The sequence below is a fragment of the Cyprinus carpio genome, chromosome A21, assembly GCF_018340385.1.
Source record: "Cyprinus carpio isolate SPL01 chromosome A21, ASM1834038v1, whole genome shotgun sequence".
Lineage (NCBI taxonomy): Eukaryota > Metazoa > Chordata > Actinopteri > Cypriniformes > Cyprinidae > Cyprinus > Cyprinus carpio.
Window position 1 is genome coordinate 1,677,495 of NC_056592.1, and position 22,116 is coordinate 1,699,610.

Consider the following 22,116-nt stretch of genomic DNA (forward strand, 5'->3'; position numbering starts at 1 on the left):
CTTTAAATGATTTTGTGGTGCAGCAAATAAATTAAAATAATGTTTCTTGTTTTTAAAGTAAAATCTTGAACAATTGTACGAATTCTTGAAAATAAAAGATGTAAGTTCTTACAAATTTGTATGAATGAATTTTTGTGAATGAATATGAGCTGTTAACAATGCAATTTTTAACATTTGAGCAATGCATTGAATAAAAGATGAGCTTTAAATCTGCATTACATGTCATTCTAAAATCAAGCAACAAACTTTTTTAACCTACTGCTATTTAATATTTAACTATATAATGAATGAATTATTATCTGTTATTATTTGTTATTTTGCTCATTATATTATTTAAAGCATTTCTGTGAAGGAGAGCCTTTTAGCAGTTACAAGATAATGCTTATATATATATTTTGTTCTCTTACTTGGTTTTGTGTTGATCTTGGTTTGTTAATTTATTTTAAAATGGCATTTCCAAATGTCTCTTATCTCATTTGGATGAACTAGAGGAACAGTCATGTGTTTGTGTTTGTGTGGTGTATGATGTCTGCGGGGAGAGGGGGGGTATCTTATTAAATCATTTCAGTTGTTTCTATTATTTGTATTCCTCTTGTGTGTTCTCTGCTCAGAACATGGAGGTCCCGGCGGTCAGCCGTCAACACGCCACTCTGCTCTTCAACACGGCTCTGGAACAGGGCAAATGGGATCTGTGTCGTCACATGATCCGCTTCCTCAAGGCCATTGGTTCAGGGGAGAGCGAGACTCCGCCCAGCACACCCACCACACAGGTGAGATGATGATGATGATGATGATGATGGTGCTGCGTGTGGAAGCTCCTGAGGTGACAGCAGGGGTGTGTGCTTGTGTTTGCAGGAGCAGAGCTCCACGGGCGGCTTCGAGTTCTTCCGGAACCGCAGCATCAGTTTGTCTCAGTCGGCCGACAGCATCGCCGGAGGAAAGTTCAACCTGCAGAAGACCCTGAGCGTGCCGTTCGGCCCGTCCTCCAAAGGGTAACACACACACACACACTCTCTCTCACTCAGAAAAAGTTCAGAAAAGAAGATTCTATGATTCTTCTCTCTCGTTAATCACTATATATAATGAAATGCTGCTGGTCAACACTGTTTTTAGCTCTGATACAGAAATGAGAGGACCTTGGCTGTATTCATAGGAGCCTAGCAAGGCTGTACTATTATTTGACATAAATATTAGTACTGGAATTGTTTAACATTGGGCTGTAAAATAAAAATAAAAATTATTATTATTTTATTACTTTTTTTTAATATTCTTTATTTAACAATGAACATTTTGTAAAAATACATAGGAATACTTATTTTAATTTTGATCATAAAGATAATATCAACTGTATTATTGTTTATAGTATTAGAATGATCTTTATTATTTATATTTTCATTATTAAAGTTTTTATTTTATTATTAAAAATAATAATAGTAATTTAAAAATACTTCATATCATAACATAAGTATTGTTTTTATTATTATAATGATCTTTATTTTATTATTTTTTTTAACATTCTTTAACAATAAACATTTAGTAAAATACATAGAAATACTTATTTTAATTTTAATCATAAAGATAATATCAATATTATTATTGTTTATAGTATTAGAATGATCTTTATTATTTATATTTTCATTATTGAAGTATTTTTATTTTATTATTAAAAATAATAATAGTAATTAAAAAACACTTCATATCGTAACATTATAATAAGCATTGTTTTTATTATTATAATGATCTTTATTATGATTATTATTATTATTATTAAATTTTTATCAGAAAAATAGCAATGAGATGTTTTTGTCTGAATCGTTCCGCCCTAATCACTAGTATCTTGTACTTTGAGTAAGTATCAAAGTCACAGTGTGGTTGGGCTTATATTGTGTGTGTGTGTGTGTGTGTGTGTGTGTGTGTGTGTGTGTGTGTGTGTGTGGGGTGGGTGTGTGTGTGTGTGGGGGGGTGTGGGGGGGTGTGTGGTGTGTGGTGTGTGTGGTGCTCAGCGGGGGCGCTGGTGTAAGGACAGTGACTCTGCGGAGAATCTCTACATTGATATGATGCTGTGGCGTCATGCGCGGCACCTGCTGGAGCAGGTCAGGTTGCGGGATCTGGGCTGTTTCTCCGCCCAGCTGGGCTTCGAGCTGATTGGCTGGCTGTGTCGGGAGCGCATGCGGGTGGCCCGGGTCGACGACTTCGTTACCGCCCTCAAATGCCTGCATAAAGACTTTCTGTGGCCATTCCCTGTAATCCCAGCATGCTCCATTAACTCACCGCTAAAGAATGGACGCTGCCGTCCAGGTATGTCCTCATCACTATCACAGACACTGGTTTTAAACTGCAAATGTTTCTGTATTGAGGTATGATTCTTTAGATTTTTTACTTTTATTTTTTCTAGATTTTTCTATAAACTAAAAAATAAAAATAAGAAATAATAATGAAATAAAATATATATTTTTTAAATTATGTAAAAAAATATATATATATATAATACTGATTATGTAATTTTTTTTTGCATTTATTTATTTATTTATATATGTAATTTTAATTGTTTTATTTTTATTTTCTCTCTAAATTTTATACATATAATTAAAACATCAGATTAAAAAAAGTATTTGATTAATTTTAAATATATATAGATATAGATATATATGATTATTTTTATGTATATATTTTTATGTAAATTAAGATTTTTTTTTAAGTTCTCTTAATTTAATATACAAATTTAGAAGTAAAAATAAGTATTATTTTTAAATTATAAAATTATATCTGTTATACATGATTTAGTTTTAATTTATTTTTGTTTTTCATTTTTTCTCAAAACTTTTATAAATTCTATAAGTTCAAATGTAAATAAATATAATGTTAGTCATGCATTTAAACTGTGTTTGTAACCGCTGCACCTTTAAGATTTAATGAGCTGTTATGACTGAGCGGTCACATGATCCTCTCTCTCATCGCAGTGTTGAGTTCTCGTTTGCTGAAGTCTCAGTCTGCGGACAGTTTGCTGAACAGTGACATGGACACCACGCCCCCTCAGGTCACCACAGCCAATCACAGATGGCTGGATGGCTTGGGGGTGGTGTCAAAGGAACTGGACTCCGCCTCCTCTCTCGGAGCGCCGCAGACGCAGGAGGCATTTCTCTCTCCTCTCATCAACAAAGGTGAGCGAGTAAGATCAGTCTCTCTCTCTCTCTCTCGCTCTAGCTCTCTCTCTAATGGTGTTTTTCTCTGTTTATCAGGAGAGGAGTGCAGCATCGGTTCAGCCACGGACCTCACTGAGACCAGCTCCATGGTGGATGGTGATTGGACGATGGTGGACGAGAATTTCTCCACCCTCAGTCTCAGCCAATCAGAGCTGGAGCACATCTCCATGGAGCTGGCCAATAAAGGGCCGCACAAGAGTCAGGTGCAGCTGCGGTGAGTCGGTGCAGTCTGGTGATGTAGACGTTGAGGCAGCAGTTTGAGTCGATGCTGACGAGACTCTGATGTGCTTGTGTCAGGTATCTGCTGCACGTCTTCATGGAGGCCGGCTGTCTGGAGTGGTGCGTTGTCATCGGGCTGATCTTACGAGACGCCGGCGTCATTAAGCAGGTCGTGGGGTTTCTGGACAGTCCAGAAGTCCCAGCAGAAACGGTCCAGAGCATCCGAGCCGGGCTGATAGCGGTCGACCTGTGGGCCTCGTCTGATTGGTCAGTATCACGGCATTTGTATAATGTGTTTAAACACTGCCATTTAAAAGTCATCAGCAAAGTTGAGCGAGTCAGACCTGTCTATCTGTATCTCTTTTTTAACATTTATTTACTCTACCATTGAAATGTTTGTATCTGTAAGAGTTTATAATGTTTATTTTAACCTTTATTTGATCAAAAATACTGTTAATTATATTGTGAAATATTACTATGTTGAAAAATTCTTTGATGAATAGAAAGTATACACAGTACAGGTCAAAAGTTTGGAAACATTACTATTTTTAATGTTTTTGAAAGAAGTCTCTTCTGCTCATCAAGCCTGCATTTATTTTGATCAAAAAATACAGAAAAAACAGTAATATTGTGATATATTATTACAACTTAAAATAATAGTTTTCTATTTGAATATACTTTAAAAAAATAATTAACACCTATAAAACATTCTAATATTCTGATTTATTATGAGTGTTGGAAACAGTTCTACATGTAACATCCAGTCTATCACATGATCATTTAGAAAACATTCTAATATTCTGATTTATTATGAGTGTTGGAAACAGTTCTGCTGTCTAATATATTTGATGAATAAAAGGTTAAAAAGAACTGCATTTATTCAAAATAAAAAAAAATAATTCTAATAATATATATTCTAATAATATATTTTCTTTACTATCACTTTTTATCAATTTAACACATCCTTGCTGAATAAAAGTAGTTGATTATATTTAAAAAAAAGAAAGAAAAAAAATTACTGACCCCAAATTACTGACCAGTAGTGTATATTGTTATTACAAAATATTTATATTTTAAAAACATAGCGTTTTTTTTTTTGTTTTTTTTTTACTTTTTATTCATCAAAGTATCCTAAAAAAGTATCACATGTTCTGAAAAAATATTAAGCAGCAGAACTGTTTCCAACTTTGATAATGAATCATCATACTAGAATGATTTCTAAAGGATCATGTGATAATGATCCTAAAAATTCAGCTTTGCATCACAGAAATAAATGATAATTTAAAGTATAATAAATGTAAAAAAACAATTATTTTAAATTGTAATAATATTTCACAATATTACTGTTTTTTCTGTATTTTTGATCAAATAAATGCAGGCTTGATGAGCAGAAGAAACTTCTTTCAAAAACATTAAAAATAGTAATGTTTCCAAACTTTTGACCTGTACTGTACGTATATAAGAACAGCATTTATTTGAAATGGAAATCTTTTGTAACATTACACACACACATACACAAAAATTACAATTTAAATAATTTTTTTCTTAAATTTATTTGTTGTTTATATCATGTCAGTTAAGGTTTCTTAGAACAGAAAAAGAATTCTAATTTGCAGATAAAATGAATAATTTTCTGTTGTTTTGGAACTGTTTCTGCGGTCAGTCTGGGCTACAAGCCGTTCCTGAGCCTGATTCGTCCTCAGCTGCTGAAGCTGGTGGAGGTTCCTGTGGAGCAGGTTCAGCCCGAAGCCTTCCAGCCGGCCGGAGCGTCCAAACTGAGCGAGCCGCCGCTGCTGCTGCCCCGAGCCGAGGACGCCCGCGGGGCCGTGACGTCTGCTCACCCGCTGCCTCAGGACGGCCCCGCAGGAGCCCCGCTGGACGACACGCCGCAGGAGGAGCAGGAGGACGAGCCGCTGGAGGAGGGATCATACGACTGCACCCTCTCATGACGCGCTCGGATCAGACGCAGACGGCTGCAGCGTCACCTGTGTGTGTGTGTGTGTGTGTTTATTCCAGCTCGTCCAGACTGCAGTGTCGTGTGTGTTTTGCTGTGTTTTCAGCATCCTGTGGTCAAAAGCATCATGTTTTGCTCTTCTCAGCTTCACACTGCAAAGCATCACTTTCTTCATTGTTTTTGTCTTTTCCAGAACGAGCAACTAAACGCATTTACCAAAACTTGATCTGAACTCTCGTTTTCTGATAAAAACAATCAACATACAGTGAGTTTATGCTTAAAGCAAGGTCTTTTTTGCTAAAATGTGTTTTTTTTTTTTTTTTTAAAATGGTGTGATTAATATAATTTTCTTTCATAATTTAGTTGTGAAAATTTTTTTTTTTTTTCTTTAAACGAGCAAATATCTGCCAGTAGGGTCAAAAAAAGATTATAGGCTATGGCACATATTTTCTTCATTTAAGCAAAAGTTAACTTCATTTTGATCATTTTTTTCAAACAGTTCACACAATCAAACACATGCAGTATTTTTTATTTTTTTTTCAAACAAGATGATAAAATTCATTATTGATGTTTTTTTTTTTGTCATTAATCTTAAATATGCAATTTTTAATCACTGTTTTTCTTCATTCTCATATATATATATATATATTTTTTTCTTTTTCCTGTTTTAAGCATGAACTCCATCATTTTGGCAATTTTATTGATAAAAATCAAGACTGAATATCATAAGGGCATAAAAACAGGCTGCTAACAAAGTAAACAAACACTGTGTATCATTTTTATTTTGTACTTTTATGTTCTCTCTAAATTTTCTATAAACTAAAAAGTACACTTTTGTTTTGTTTTTTTAAGCCTAAACCTACTTATTTTTTATCAGAAAACAAGGTTTAATATCTCATCAAAATGAGCAAAATACAGTCATTTCGTTCGTGGTTAAAACTGGAAAACACAGGAACAGAAATGCAGAAGACAGAAATGCTAAGAAAGTGATTTTTTTGCAGTGCAGAGAATCAGACGTGGCACAGATGATGATTTGAGGAAGCACACTTTGATTGTGGAGCTCTGGGAGTCAGATGAAGTGTGTTTTAATGCGTGTCTGAGATGTTTTAATGTTACCTGTGATCTTCTCCAGTCTGATCTGGATCATGTTTGTAGCGTTGAAACCGACAGCTTTTATTTGTTTTTAAGCTGCGAGTCTCGTGTAGAGCCACCGATGAGGAAAATATCGGAGCTTTTCCAGCGTTTGACGCTCCTTCATGAAGACATAAACACACTTGTTATTATTTTACAGCCATGATAATGTGTATTTCTGATTATTAATCTCAGAGAAGCAGTTTTGCATCGCTAGATCTCGTCTGACTGCGTTATTGCGAGTGTTTTGTGTGCTCTAGGTTGCGTTGTTGCAGGTTTTGTGTATTTATTCGAGCGGCAGGACAAAGAGACGGACGCGGGGTTGAGTTTCTCTCGTGTGTGTGTTTTATGAAATCTGAACGATCCTCAGTATTAATGTGTCCAGTGTTCGTCTTGTCTACACGCATCAAAGCCTTTGTATTCTTCTTCTTCTTCTAGTTCTTGTAGCTCTTATGCGTTATTGACAGTCGTCTCTGAGTATTTAGCAGCTTTAATGAGATGCATCTTTATTTTAATGTTTTATTTTCCCCCAAATGGCTTAAACGAGCGGCTTAGACCGGTCTGATCTGGTTTAAGCTGGTTCAGTGGCTCCCAAACCAGCTGACAAGTGCCCAAAACCCCATGAAACCAGCGAAACGGAACCAGTCCGGCGATGTTTGGCCAGTTTAAGTGGTTTCTTCTCCTCTTGTCGCAGTATTTCTGATGATCATGTTGTTTATAAACCAAAGAGCTCCCGTGTGTGAGATTCACGGACGTGTTCATGGTACGGATTACCCACAATCCCTCTGACGTGTGGTTTCATGTGGACTGAGGATTTGATCGAGTCGGTACTCTTGAGCTTCTTCATCTGTACAGTTTGAATCCTGGAGTTTCTTCTCAATGCAGTGTAAAGAGAGTTTCCTGTACACAACTTTTCTACTCCGTTTTCTACATTTCCTGTACATAAAGAACAATAAATTATTTTTTAAACATTGTGTGCCGATTTTTTTTTTTCCTAATCCGTTTCAGATGTGTTGGAAAAATATATTCACATTTTTAAAGTGTCTTAAAATACACTACAGTGGAATTTTTATTTTTAAATTGATATTTTTTCATAATTTATAACATTTATAATGTTATACAGGATTTCTATGTCAAATAAACGCTGTTCTTTTGAACTTTCTAGTCCTGAAAAATAAAATGTAACAAAAATATTGACTGTTTTCAACTGATAATAATCAGAAATGTTTCTTGAGCAGCAAATCACTGAAGACTGCAGTAATGATGCTGAAAATACAGCTGCACATCACAGATATAAATTACACTTTAACAGAGATTCACATAGAAAACAGCTGTTTTAAATAGCAATTAAAAATTTTAATATATGTATTTTTTCAAATAAATGCAGCCAACAACTTCAAAAACATTACAAACTCTTACAGATACAAACTTGTAAAAGGTAATGTGTATATATATATATATATATATATAAAACATTTTTGTCTTTTAAAAAAAAAAAACGTATTTTTTATATTTTTTAATATATCTATTTTTTGGTTTTTATTATTTTTTGAAAAATTCTTAAATCTGAACAAGAAAACTATAAACAAATGACAGGAGACTAAAAGTGATTTTCTTATAGAAAATTGATTTATAGCAGAAAAACAATTAAATGCAGCAAACGATATTAACATTAATTAGAAGAGCACCGAAAGCTACACAGAAACGCTTCGATCAATCTCTAACAGACATCAATGCATGAGTTCTGACATCAAAACTACAGCAGCTGTGTGCCAAGAAATGAGTTTCGTACCGTTTGAGTCAAAAAACAAATATGACCAGTTTGAGAAATTAAGACAAACATCAATTTTTTTAATCATTTAACGTCATGTGATTACAGTTATTATTGTAAGTGGCTGCTGACTGTATTTTACAGTGATGTGCAGGATTTTCTGTCATTGCTTTTGTTTGCTGAAGTCAAACATGCAAATCCAGCTCTAGCTGGTAAAGGATCCTGGTGAATCTGTGATCAGCTCATGGATTAGTACGAGAACAGATTGAAAATACAGAACATCCTCTCATCCCAAACAAAAAGACAAACATAGGTTAGTAAGACGAACTGCATTAATTGAACATTCATCATCACAGTCATATTTCCACAATCATCTGGACAAAGAAACACATTTATCAGTGTATGTTTGTTTGTATATGGTTTAAATCAGATCAAGTTGAATAAAACACCAAGAACAAGGAAAACAGCTTGAGATTCTGCTCGAGTCCTTTTGTTGTCGCGAACCGGAAATGAGGTCGTCTTTGAGCTGTGAAAACCTCCGAAAAAAAATATAATAACAGAAAAAAAAAAAAGGTGACACCCTCCGAAAGCACTGAATCTGTCGCTGTGTTTGTTCCGGTGAAGCAGTGAATCTCTCCGATCAACACACAAATATTGAGACGGCGCACAAAACCGTTGAGATGATCTGCATTATATTCATGACAATTAAACACCCTGTTCACAATTCTCATTACTCGTAAGATAACTATATAACTATATATATATATATATATATATATATATATATATATATATATATATAAAAGAGAATTTCAATTCATAATTTATATTCCTCATAATACATAATGGTTGTGTACTACTAATTAATTTATTCTAATCAAAAATATAAAAATAAAAAAAAACAGATCAAACAAAACCGGATTGGATTCAGAAGAATCAGAAATAATATTAAGAAATATCAAAAAATAATATTAGTTTACATTACACAAACAAAAAGTTATTTTTTTTAGAAATATTAAATAATATATATTTAGTTCATTATTGCAATTCTCATTCTTTCTGATTTTTTATCAGTGAAATATCATGATTTATTTATTTTTGCAATATTAAATAAAGGTATTTCATTAATTAGAATCAGAACGAATGAGAAATACAAAAACAAACCAAAAGTAAATTAAATAATATTTGGAAAAAAAAAAAAAAAAATAAATAATATATACAGTATATATATATATATATATATATATATATATATATATATATATATATATATAAAAATAAAATATATAAAATAAAATGAAATTAATCATTGTGTCTCAATTTCTCATGGAAACAATGAGAACTATAAAATAATTAAATAATTAAAAGAAAATTTCTCATGAGATTTTGGGGTAAAACGTGTTTAACTGTCATAAAAAATAATGTCACACTGTAAAAGGTAGGCTTGATTTTCTTAATGCAAAATATCATTTAATACTTCAATTTTGTGTTGAAACATGACCCAGAAAAAAATAAAATAAATAAAATAAAAAATTAAAAAGTAAAATATAAATGAGATAAACTAAAGTAAACTATACAACTAAACTAATAAAATAAAATAAAATAAAAATATTGTATTTTTATTTAAATAAAATGAAATGAAATGAAATACTAAAATGAAATGAAATGTCAGTTAGTTGTTGTGAATGAAGGAGCTGGTGTGGAGTTTATGGGTGTGCACTGATTGAGGGGGTCTCTCTCTCTCTCTCTGTGTGTGTGTGTGTGTGTGTGTGAGACGGGGGTCCGCTTGCGTCCCTCAGTATCTGTACATGTGATAGGTGCTGACCCAGGACGATGGAAAGGCCCAGGCCGGGAATCTCTTCAGTAAAGCCTCCAGCGGCTCCGAGCGCCGGTCTGGACCGAAGAAGTAATGAGACGAGACGGCCAGAGAGATCAGCCCCTGGTCAGGAGGCGCGTCTGAGGATTCGGGCGGCTGAAAGAGCAGAAGCACACACACACACACACACTCAGATCAGAAAGGCCTTGGCTCTCCTCCGGCTCCACACGTGTCAGACTCACCTGGATCTCAAACCAGAAGCTCCAGGCCGGAGCGTCGAGGCCGTGAGAGTAGAAGACGAAATACTCTCCGCTCAGATCGAACCGCGGCGTCCCGTCCCCGAACGACCAGCCCACCAGAGACGCGCCGGCGTGAGGACGCAGATACAGAGACATGTGACTCGGACCTGAAAGAGAACAGTGTGATCTCATCTAAACACTGACTGGATTATTAAACACGGATTTCATCTTTAATCTCAAAAATCAACAAAACAAAACAAGTACATGCATATTTAGAAAGCTGTTGAAATAATAAAGTCATTCATTTATTTATTTAAATATAAATTAAAGTGCCTCTATTATGCCATTTCCAATATTGCCTTTCATGCAGTGTGTGATGAAGCTGTTTGTGAACGTAAAGGATCTGCAGAAATTTGTAAAGCTTATTTGATTATTAAATTATCAACAGTCATAATTCTTGATAATCAATGTATATTTACATATAATAAATATGACTATATATATATATATATATATATATATATATATATATATATATTTAATTTTCACACACACACACACACATTTATATATAAATAAATAAATATATACACACACACACACACACAATATAAATATGATTATATATATTATAAAAAAAAAAAAAAATCACACACACATGTGTGTATATATATATATATATATCAATCATCAGGTATGTTTACATTATAAAAATATATACCAACTAAAATAAATAAAAAATGTAAACTGAAATATTAAAATAAGTACAAATTTAAATAGTCATGTTTGTTATATATGCAATATAATTTGCATATATAACAAACTAGTTAAAAAAATAGTTGTAATATCATTTTTCAAACTCAAATTGATATGCATGTCAAATGTTTACACTTTTTAGCATATAATCATTTATATATATTTATATATAATATACAACTCTAAAACTAGTCTGTAAATGTTTGTAATGCATTTAAAACTGAGAAGTTTCAGTAATTAAAAAAAATATTTTGAAGAATAAAATTAGACATTACTGATTATTATTTTTAATTTTGACAAATATTAAAAAATAATTATACGAAAAAATTATATTTGAAACTAACATGAGTTTTATGGTGTGCATTTTTTTTTTTTTTTTTTTTTGAAGAATACGGTTATCAGCAGTCATTAGGATCATTTCCGTTCATGATGAAATGACCCTGACCTCTCACCTTTGGCCTCGAAGCTCATTTTAATGGTTCCCCACTCAGTGTCCTGTCTGGATAAGAGCCGGAACTGCAGCGGAGCTTCAGGAGAGACTTCGGGAGCAGGAAGATACCAGCTCTTCCTGAAATCAGAGAAAGAGCGGCTTTCATGAGAGCTGAAGGACAGCGAGAGCGTCGGGATCTCTGTCCATCTGACTCACTTGACCAGGAACTTGACCGGCAGGAACCATGGGAAGCCGCAGTAGGGCAGCTGCTCGGAGCAGCGTGTGCGGATGCTGTCGTTGATCTGCGGGATGTGAGGCGTGATGTGCTGCATGCCGCTGTAATCCAGACTGTTGATCCATAACCCGGAGTCAGAGCGCTCCACCGTCCCGTCCAGAGCGTGCAGCACGCGTGTGCTGTGCTGAAAGCATCAGTGTTCACTGGATTACTGAACATCTCGTGTAAAGTGCTCAAAAATAAGCTTCACATCTCTGGTTTATAAACCAGACTACAAGTTCATAACTGTGAACACCATTCAGACAAGTACTTAGAATTTATTTTTATATTTTCCATTTTCATTTTGATGTGCCATTATATGTTGTGTTGTGTGTCATAAGTGTACATTTTTCCAAATCTGATTAAATAATCTCTCCATTGATGTATGTTTTATTAGGATCAGGTAATATTTGTCTGAGATACAACTATTTGAAAATCTGGATTCTGAGGGTGCAAAAAAATCTAAATCTTGAGAAAATCATCTTTAAAGTTGTTCAAATGAATTCTTAGCAATGCATATTACTGATCAAAAATTAGGTTTTGATATATTTATGGTAGGAAATTTACAAAAAATCATCAAACAACATCATCACTAAATAACATAATAATTACTTCATAAAAAAAAAAAAAATCAATAATTTTGACCGATACAATGTATTTTTGGCTGTTGCTACAAATATACCCCAGAGACTTAAGACTGCTTTTGTGCTCCAGGGTCACATACAGTATTATATTATTTGTTGTTTTCTTGTGTGTTGTGCCTTTAAATTAAACTAATTAAAACCAGTATTTAAAAAAAAAAACACAGAGATATATATATATATATATAGTTTTTTGAACTTGCATGGATGTAAACCTGTTGTAGGAGACTCCCAAAACTACATTAGGAACCTTAAAAATGGCATTATAGGAGCACTTTAATACTATATTTAAAATAACAAAAAAAAAGTTTTTTATGGTTTTAGTTTGAGTTAACTGTAATAACCCTGATCTAAAGCGAGATCAGTGATGGTGGCACCTGGACGAAGATGCGTTTGGGTCGTGGGCTGGACGGGTCAGCAGAATACGGGAAGAACAGACCACAGCAGACCAGAACAAACATCAGCACAAACACTGATCCCAGACCAGCCAAGATCCGCCTCGTACTGCAGCTCAGATAGATGAAGTGCATCTGGACAGACAGAGACAGAGACAGAGACAGAGAGAGAGAGAGAGAGACACAGAGAGAGAGAGAGACACAGAGAGAGAGAGACACAGAGAGAGAGAGAGACACAGAGAGAGAGAGAGACACAGAGAGAGAGAGAGAGAGACAGAGAGACAGAGAGAGAGAGAATTTAATCTCTGCTTGTTTTATATACATTTAATTTGAAATTTTGAATCTGATTTTTTAAATTAGAATTTTTGTATCTGAGTTTTTGAATTTAAATTTTTGAAATTAAATATCAGAATTAAAAAATTAAAATTTGAATTACTGAATTTGAATTTTTGAATAAGATTTCAGAATTTTAAAATTAGATTTTTTTTCAATCAGATTTTTGAATCTGCATTTTTGAAATGTAATTTTTGACATTTTGAATCAGATTTTTTTTTTTTTTTTTTACATTTCTGAATTAGAATTGCTGTATTTACTATGTTACATTTATTCTGTATGACTCACAAAATATGAAGACAGAATGATGGTTGCCAGGGTAACGAGTGATGCCAGGACGACGTCGGGCGGGATCTCGGTTCCGCTGCGGCCCAGGATGGGTGTGAAGATCTCAAACACCACCCAGATGAGGAACATGATGTGGACGTAGGGCACGGCGAGACCCGTCAGGTACAGGACGCAGTACTGCAGAGACGCTCCTGAACACACACACACACACACACACACACACACACACACACACACACTCAATCCGGCTGGACTGAACTACTGAGACGGGACAATCAAAGTAATGCTGCGGTCTGTCTGACCTCTGGCTCTGAAGTGTTTGGTGAGCAGCAGTTTGCTGGCGAGAGGAAAGACGACCATCATCATGGGCACATACGCCGAACACAAGCCACGCTGAGTGAGGAAGAGCAGCGCACAGCACCACAACAGCAGACTGACGTCGAAGAAGCGCTCCGACAGATCCACGCCACTCACACCCTGACACACACAGAGACCTCGTTTGTACAATAAAATGAAATAATAAAATAAAATAAAATAAAATAAAATAAAATAAAACAAAATAAATTAAATAATGATTTATTTATTTATTTATTTTTGCAATATTAAATGAAGATATTTCATTTATAAGAATCAGAATGAATAAGAATTACAAAAACGAACCAAAAGTAAATGAAATATATAAAAAAAATAAAATAATAATAATAATAAATTAATCATTGCATCTCGATTTCTCATTGAAACAATGAGAATTATAAAATAAATAAATAATTAAAATAAAATTTCTCATGAGAATTTGGGGTAAAACGTGTTTAATTGTCATAAAAATAATGTCAAAATGTAAAAGGTAGCCTTAATTTTCTTAAATCAAAATATAATTTAATAATTTTTAGATTTAAATTTTGTGTTGAAACAAGACCCAGACAAAAATAAAATAAAATATTTTTACATTTAAATAATACTGATTTGGCAATAAAATAAATGATACAATTTAGTATATTACATTTTTATTTAAATAATGCTGCTATTTGGTGTTACAATAAACTAAATAAATACATTTTATTTTATTTTTATTTAAATAATGCTAAGATTTGGTGTTAAATATTTTTTTTATTTAAAAGTGTTATGATTTCTTTTGAACTAGTGATAGTTTTGTTTGTTTGTTTGTATTTCATGACAAGATGTTGTTGGTAGCAAAATAAACAAAAAAAATCTAAAGTTTATTTGATACGAAAAAACCAAACAAACAAACAAACTCTAAATAAAAAAAAAAAGACTTCATTTATAGAATTCATTAATATGACTCAAACATACATAAAAACAGATCCTAAAACTAGTAAAAATAAAAATGTGTTTTAAAAATGTGAAAAAGATCATGTAAAATTGTGTTACAAATTAACTTTAAAATGTACAAATATTGATAAGAACTGCAAATACGTGATGTGTTTGTTTATGCTGTGATTGAATCTGGACTTTAGAAGACGTTCAGTAACATTCATTATTCAGTAGAATAATCATAGTTCAGCAGAGCTGCACAAAGCTGAAGGACAAACCCAGTATTTCTCACAAAAAACTCGAACCGCTAACACTGTGTGACCTGAATATATTCTAATAACTAATCTGGAAATTAAAGTGTAACTATACAAACCCACAAGAACAGAGCTTCGATATTTTCCAAATAATGTAACGCTGCAGAATCACAACAGCATGAACGAACACACAGACTGTTTTCATTCTTTTATAACATACTGTATATGCAGTTTTCACGAGCTAGTATTAACTGGGAGACTAAAGGGAATATTTGTCCTTTAACGAGTTCAACTCTGGGTCTTTAAGCGTCTGAGGTATTAGTCATTAGTGACTGGACACGGAGGTAAAGACCCTCGCGTGACCGTAATGAGTGGAAAGGTCAAACACAAAGCCCTGAGAAAAGCTGTGCTTTCATGTGACTGAAGTCCTTACAAACACATCCTACAAACATCTGAAACGTTACAATGTCATTTAGAACTTTAGCATTTAAATAAATTCAAATATGTGTTTTGTTTTCAATTTTTTGATTATATTTGTGATTTATTAAAAATGTATTTTATGAAATTAATATTTAAAATATATATAAATAAAATATTACATTTTATTTTATTTGTTATATCATTATTATTTAATAATATTTTTTTATTTATTTAAAAAATGGTATAAATGTGGAGTAAATAAATACATTTGACATTAATTAATAAATATATTAAATATAAAAAATATAAAAAATATTCTTGTATTATATAAAATTAAATTTTACTGATGTTTAAAAATGTGGTATTATTTATCTATTTAAATAATGAACAAATTTTCTGTTAAATAAACATATAATTGATTTACTGATTATTTTTTATTTAAATAATAAACAGATTCTTAATATTAGCCAGCATATCAGTTACCTGTGATTTATTAAAAATGTATTTTATGAATTGAATGTTTAAAATCTATATAAATAAAATAATGAATTTAATTTAATTTGCTATATTTTATTTATTTATTTATTTATTTATTTATTTATTTATTTATTTATTTAAATAATGGTATCAACGTGCAGTAAATAAATAAACTTGACATTAATTAATAAATATTTTAGATATAAAAAAATGTAAAAAATATTCTTGTATTATTTAAAACTAAAATTTACTGATGTTAAATAAACGTGGTATTATTTATCAGTTTAAATAATGAACAGATTTGCTGTTAAATAAATATATTATTTATTTATTGATTCTTTTTTATTTAAATAATGAACAGATTCATATCAGTTATCAGTGACAACAATTAAAAATGTATTTTATGAACACATCAATAAATAAATTGATGTAAATATTACAGTGTGCTCACTGGGTTTGTCTCTTCAGCTGAGTTTAGTTTGGGACAGAAGAGAGTGAATGTGAGGTGTATTTTGTCCCAGCTCTCACCCCGTAGTACAGGTTCCTGGCCAGCGTGTGGATCAGCAGGATCTTGCCGACGGCGGCGGATCCGTACAGACAGACGGCGGCGTAGAAGTGAGTGTACCAGAACATGGAGCGTCCCGCGAGCGTCACGAGCAGAGCCACGATCAGAACCGTCAGCAGAGTCACGAACCAGCTCAACACAGCCACACACGCCGCACACGCCAGATCACGCATGTAGCGGCCGCCTGCCGCGGGACAGAGACCAGCGCACGCCTCAGAACACGCAAGACCAGCGATACATGTGCTCTACATTCTACAATCAAATCAATCAGAAAACAGTTCATAATATGAAGCTGTGGACTTCAGTTACTCCTATTTTATATTGTTCTTTACTCACATTACAAGTGATGATTCCTGTTTGTACCTGTAGCATTTGACACAGAATTGGCTTTAACTAAACAAACTCATACAGTCAGTTATCACATGGGTTATTACAAATTAATATTAATACATTTTAAAATTCGATATAAATATTGAATAAAATAATAAATGTATTAAATGTATATTTATATATACACATTTAATAATAAATGTAAATGTATTTTTCATTTAAATAATGCTTTATATAATTAAAATAATGCTTTATATAATTAAAAGAAATTAATAATTTAATTTAATTAAATAATGCTATTATTTAATAATTATTTAAATGCATTCATTTATTTTATTTTTTAATAACGTTATGATTATGTGTCACATAAATAAAAAATTTTACTACTTTTTATTTAAATAATGCTAAATATTTTTATTTAAATATTTGCTATAAAAACAAATGAATTTATTTTATTTTAAATAATGCTGTGCTTTGGTGTTTGGTGTAAATTGTCATTTAAATATTTCTATGATTTGGTGTTAAAATAAATTTATAATATATATATATATATATATATACACACACACATTATTACATATATTTATATACATATATATATTGATATAATGATTAGGCATTAAAATAAATGAATAAATAAATACATTTATTAATATTTTTTAAATAATGACATGATTTGGTGTTAAAATAAATAAATACAATTTATTTATTTAACAACATATCAGTAGAAAAGGAGACATTAAAATAATCACAAGACTAAAAATTTAATAAATAAACATTTAAATTATATACAATACTTAATATTTTCCATATGTGCTTTTTTAGTTTAAAAATCTAGAAATATTTAAAAAAAAAAAAAAACCCATCAATGAAATAAATGAATAAACCCATTCAGTGATAATAAATATTAATATTAACAGTTAGTGACCGTTATGTCATCATGTTAACCAGCACTAACCTGCATTGCTAGTTAACATGCTCTTCTTGCCCAGGTAGATCACCGTGGCGACGGCAGCCATGTAGTTGATGATGGTGCCGACGCGTGCGGGATACGCGACCACGGTAACGCCCAACAGATCAAAGAACACCATGTTACCATGACGATATGCTGACGAGTCCGCCAGCTCATCTGACATCACCAGGTGTTTGAGCACAGACAGGATGTTGTCACCTGCAGACAGAAACAAATGAGATACAGAATCAATATATGTGACCCTGGACCACAAAACTAGAGTTAAGAGTTATACATCATCTGCAAGCTAAATAAATAATCTTTCCATTGATGTATGGTTTGTTAGGAGGACAATATTTGTCTGAGATACAACTATTTGAAAACCAAAAAAATTACTTAGCAAAAAAAATCGAAATATTGAGAAAATCACTTTTAAAGTTGTCCAAATAAAGTTCTTAGCAATGCATATTACTAATCAAAAATTAAGTTTTGATATATTTATGGTAGGAAATTTACAAAATATCTTCATGGAACATGATCTTTACTTAATATCCTAATGATTTTTGGCATAAAAGAAAAATCAATCATTTTGACCCATACAATGTATTGCTGTCTATTACTACAAATATAAATCTGTACTGTTTTACTTATATTTGTGAAAAATATTGTTTTGTATGTAATTTTTTATTAAATATTTGATCATTTTACTATTATTAGAAGTATTGTTTTACTTCTACTATTAGTTTGCCAAGAAAAAAGCCTTTGCTGCTGATATTTCAAAATAAATATATTTATTTTAACACCAAATCATAGCATTATTTAAACATATTTATTTATTTAAAATTATACATTTTGTTTTCAAGCCAAATCACAGCATTATTTTAATTAAAAAAAAAAAAAAAAAAAAAAAAAAAAATAATATATATATATATATATATATATATATATATATATATATATATATATATATATATATATATATATATATATATATATATATATATACAAAAAGTTTTGTCAAAAACACACACACACATATATATATATATATATATATTAGGGCTGTCAAATGATTAATCACGATTAATCACATCCAAAATAAAAGTTTTGTTTACATAATATATGTGTGTATACTGTGTATATTTATTATGTATATATAAATACACACACATGCATGTATATATTTAAGAAGAATATGTTATGTTTATATATTAAATATATTTATATATAATATAAAATATAAGAATATAAATATATAAATGTATATACATGCAAATATTTTCTAAATATATAATTTATGTGTGTGTATTTATATATACATAATAAATATACCCTGTACACATACATATATTATGTAAACAAAACTTTTATTTTGGATGTGATTAATCGTGATTAATCATTTGACAGCCCTAATATATATATATATATACATATTTTTTATAAAAGACATTATACACCAAAAGAAAGTGCATCAGTCGTGATGCCTGAGGTTTAGGTGCTCAGACACACAGCTGCTGTTGTTCTACAGCCGAGGGTTTAAAATTTAAACCTTTACAGTCTGTTAAATCTAACAGAGCACAACCTGAATGTGCTTTCCTCAGGATATCAGCAAACACTCATCTACTGAGCCACTGAAGAAGTCTACATGCGTTACATTCATCCATCAGAGCCGCCCTGAACGATCAGACATAATTAACAGCTTTTATAATGAAGCACAACAGCTGAATACTACATTAATGCAACAAACTGCGTTTGCTTACTGTCCCTAAACTGCCTGCAGCTGGGCTAATGCATTACTTATTTTTATAGATTTTTTTAAATAATTATATTTAATAACAATATTAATTTTAATAATAATAATAATAATATGAAACTATTTAATAATAATTTTTTATTATTATTACTAGTATTATAATTTATTAGTGGTAGTAATATGTATTATTAATGATAATAGTGATATAAATAATAATAATAATTGTTATTATTATGAAATTATATTAGTAAAATTATTATGTAAAAAAGGTAATTAATTAAAATTTCAAAATAATAATAATTCAATAAAATAGTAATGATTATAAGTATATTTTATTAGCATTAATTACATGTATTATTTTTATTTATAATAAAAATTACTACTAATAATAATAATAATAATTTTAATATAATATAATTTTTTTTTTTAAATACATTCTTAAATTATTCTAATTCTTGTATATTCATACAAACATTATTAAAAATAAAAATAATAATGGTTAATAATTAATAGTCAATAGTAGATATTAGGGCTGCACGATATTGGGAAAAAATGACATTGCGATATTTTATTTTTCTGCGATATATATTGCGATATGAAATCTAATCTAATTTTTTCTTACAAACAAAAATGGTGTGAGCACACTTACATTCTCATTTTAAATGATTTAAACAGTATTATTTAAATTAGAGTAAATTATTTGTTTGTAACTTTAGGATATGGTTTGAATTGTTAACGTTAGTTAATGTATCTAATAACTAACATGAACTTACCATGAGCAATACTTTTGTTACTGTATTTATTAATCTTTGTTTATCTTAGTTTATAAAAATACAGCTGTTCATTGTTTGGTAAAGTTACTTCACAGTGCATTAACTATGTTAACAAATACTGTACAACTTTTGATTTCAACAATGAAGCCTATAGTTGAAATTATAATTATAACAGCAGTATAACATTGAAATTAACAATGTTGTAGAAGTGCAGTTTACTAATAGTAAATGTTAAATAATGTAGTTAAATAGTTGAATAAATAGAACATTATTGTAAAGTGTTACAGATTTTTTTTTTTATACACCAATTCAGACGTCTCGTGAGTTCAGTGTTGGACAGATCAGTTGTTTAAACCATTCATTAAATTGAATCGGTTCAAAGGAATCATTAGTTCGCGAATCAGACGTGTACGGCACGCGTTGTGTAATTATCTCGGCAGTTTAGGATATCGCACAAGATTTGACAACACAGAAAACATTTCATCACTGGATAGTTTTTTTTTGTTCGACAATTGATTTTGATTAATATGCGCGAGGGAGAGAGAGCAAGACAGCGCTCGTGTTGTTTGAAGACGATGAAGGTGAGCACGCGCGCCGCGCGCGGCCGGGGCTCTCTCGCTCTCTCTCTCTGCTCGCTCTTATATGTGCCCTGTTAAACTGACAGGACTTAAAAACACATGCAAATGATAAACTTTCACTCTATGATGGTTAAACTGTGCAATTAATCCGCAAATCACATTCGTCAAGGGCCGGGGAGCAGCTGGCCCGTACAGTTAATGAATAACGGATCAACTACGACAGCCTACATCGCACATCCTGCGATGTGACTATCGTGGATTCGTACATCGCGATATCGATGCTTAAACGACACATCGTGCAGCCCTAGTAGATATTAATAAATAGTCATACTAATAATGATTATGAACATTGGTATCTTTAGTGATTCAGTTGAACTGACTTCAGCAGCACAGAATAAAGTTCACAATCTTATAAAAGTGTTTATATTATCTAACAAAGATGATCTTAAGCAGCAAGACGTCAGAAGAACACAGACAGATGAAATGTTCCAATTATTCCCAAAGTTATAAGATTTAGACTTTGATTTTTATTAAATTCATATAGAAACCTCTGAAACACACAGTGTGTCTGGGTTTGGATCGGTCTGAATGCTGATGCTGCTGATCTGAGCAATAACACACACACACACAGATACAGTGACGTGTGTGTGTGTGTGTGTGTGTGTGTGTGTGTGTGTGTTCGTGTGTGTTCGTGTGTGTGTGTTCATGTGAGTTTTTGTGTGTGTGTGTGTGTGTGTGTGTGTGTGTGATGAGAGAGATGCAGCTTGTCTCGTCTCTGATTTTCTCTCGTTCAGCATCTTTAACACCTAAGATCTTCATTCTCTCTTTCTCCGGATCACATGTTTTCTTCCGTGTATTTCAGGAATAGCGTGCGTCTCACCTGCTCTCTGGATGGAGTCGGTGTGGATCCGCTCCGGAGTGTCATATTTAGTGTGATAGATGAAACCGTTCTCTATGAACGCCAGATCAATCCCTGCACAACGAGACCCAGAGGACAAACACTTCACACACAATGACAAAAATGGTTCAAAAGACAATGAATATTCAGAAATATAACATAATTACATTATATAGCAATTGCATAATAACAATAATTATTATTACTATTATTAAATCAATCAAATAAATGTGATTGCAGAAGTGAATATCGTACCAGGAATTTTTCCGAAGTCCCTGTAGATGCGGAAGTCTGTATCCGAGGGAATGACGCCGCTCTGGAAGACCTCCTGACCGACCACTGATGCAAACGGATGGACAGCGGCTCGGACGTACGCCTGGACCAGCCACGGGTT

At 31.9% G+C, this 22,116-nt stretch overlaps 2 protein-coding genes across 2 annotated transcripts in view; one reads left to right on the forward strand and one right to left on the reverse strand.

The window, feature by feature from the left end:
* ric1 (RIC1 homolog, RAB6A GEF complex partner 1) overlaps nt 1-7,481 on the forward strand; it is a 38,439-nt gene extending 30,958 nt beyond the window's left edge. Inside the window, 7 exon segments of the mRNA XM_042778522.1 lie at nt 612-770; nt 856-991; nt 2,017-2,298; nt 2,961-3,161; nt 3,240-3,417; nt 3,501-3,689; nt 5,086-7,481. Of these exon segments, the coding sequence (XP_042634456.1) occupies nt 612-770; nt 856-991; nt 2,017-2,298; nt 2,961-3,161; nt 3,240-3,417; nt 3,501-3,689; nt 5,086-5,371 (1,431 nt within the window). The 3' untranslated portion in view covers nt 5,372-7,481.
* A 2,101-nt stretch (nt 7,482-9,582) lies between these two features.
* Nucleotides 9,583-22,116, reverse strand: part of LOC109080225 (endoplasmic reticulum metallopeptidase 1) — a 20,327-nt gene continuing 7,793 nt past the window's right edge. The window contains exons 5-15 of the mRNA XM_042778523.1: nt 21,978-22,116; nt 21,705-21,797; nt 17,727-17,939; nt 16,402-16,622; nt 13,753-13,927; nt 13,451-13,641; nt 12,812-12,964; nt 11,736-11,938; nt 11,542-11,657; nt 10,337-10,500; nt 9,583-10,250 (exon numbers count right to left, since the gene is read on the reverse strand). The exon at nt 21,978-22,116 is cut by the window's right edge and continues 8 nt beyond it. Of these exons, the coding sequence (XP_042634457.1) occupies nt 10,074-10,250; nt 10,337-10,500; nt 11,542-11,657; nt 11,736-11,938; nt 12,812-12,964; nt 13,451-13,641; nt 13,753-13,927; nt 16,402-16,622; nt 17,727-17,939; nt 21,705-21,797; nt 21,978-22,116 (1,845 nt within the window). The 3' untranslated portion in view covers nt 9,583-10,073. The remainder of the gene's footprint in view (nt 10,251-10,336; nt 10,501-11,541; nt 11,658-11,735; nt 11,939-12,811; nt 12,965-13,450; nt 13,642-13,752; nt 13,928-16,401; nt 16,623-17,726; nt 17,940-21,704; nt 21,798-21,977) is intronic.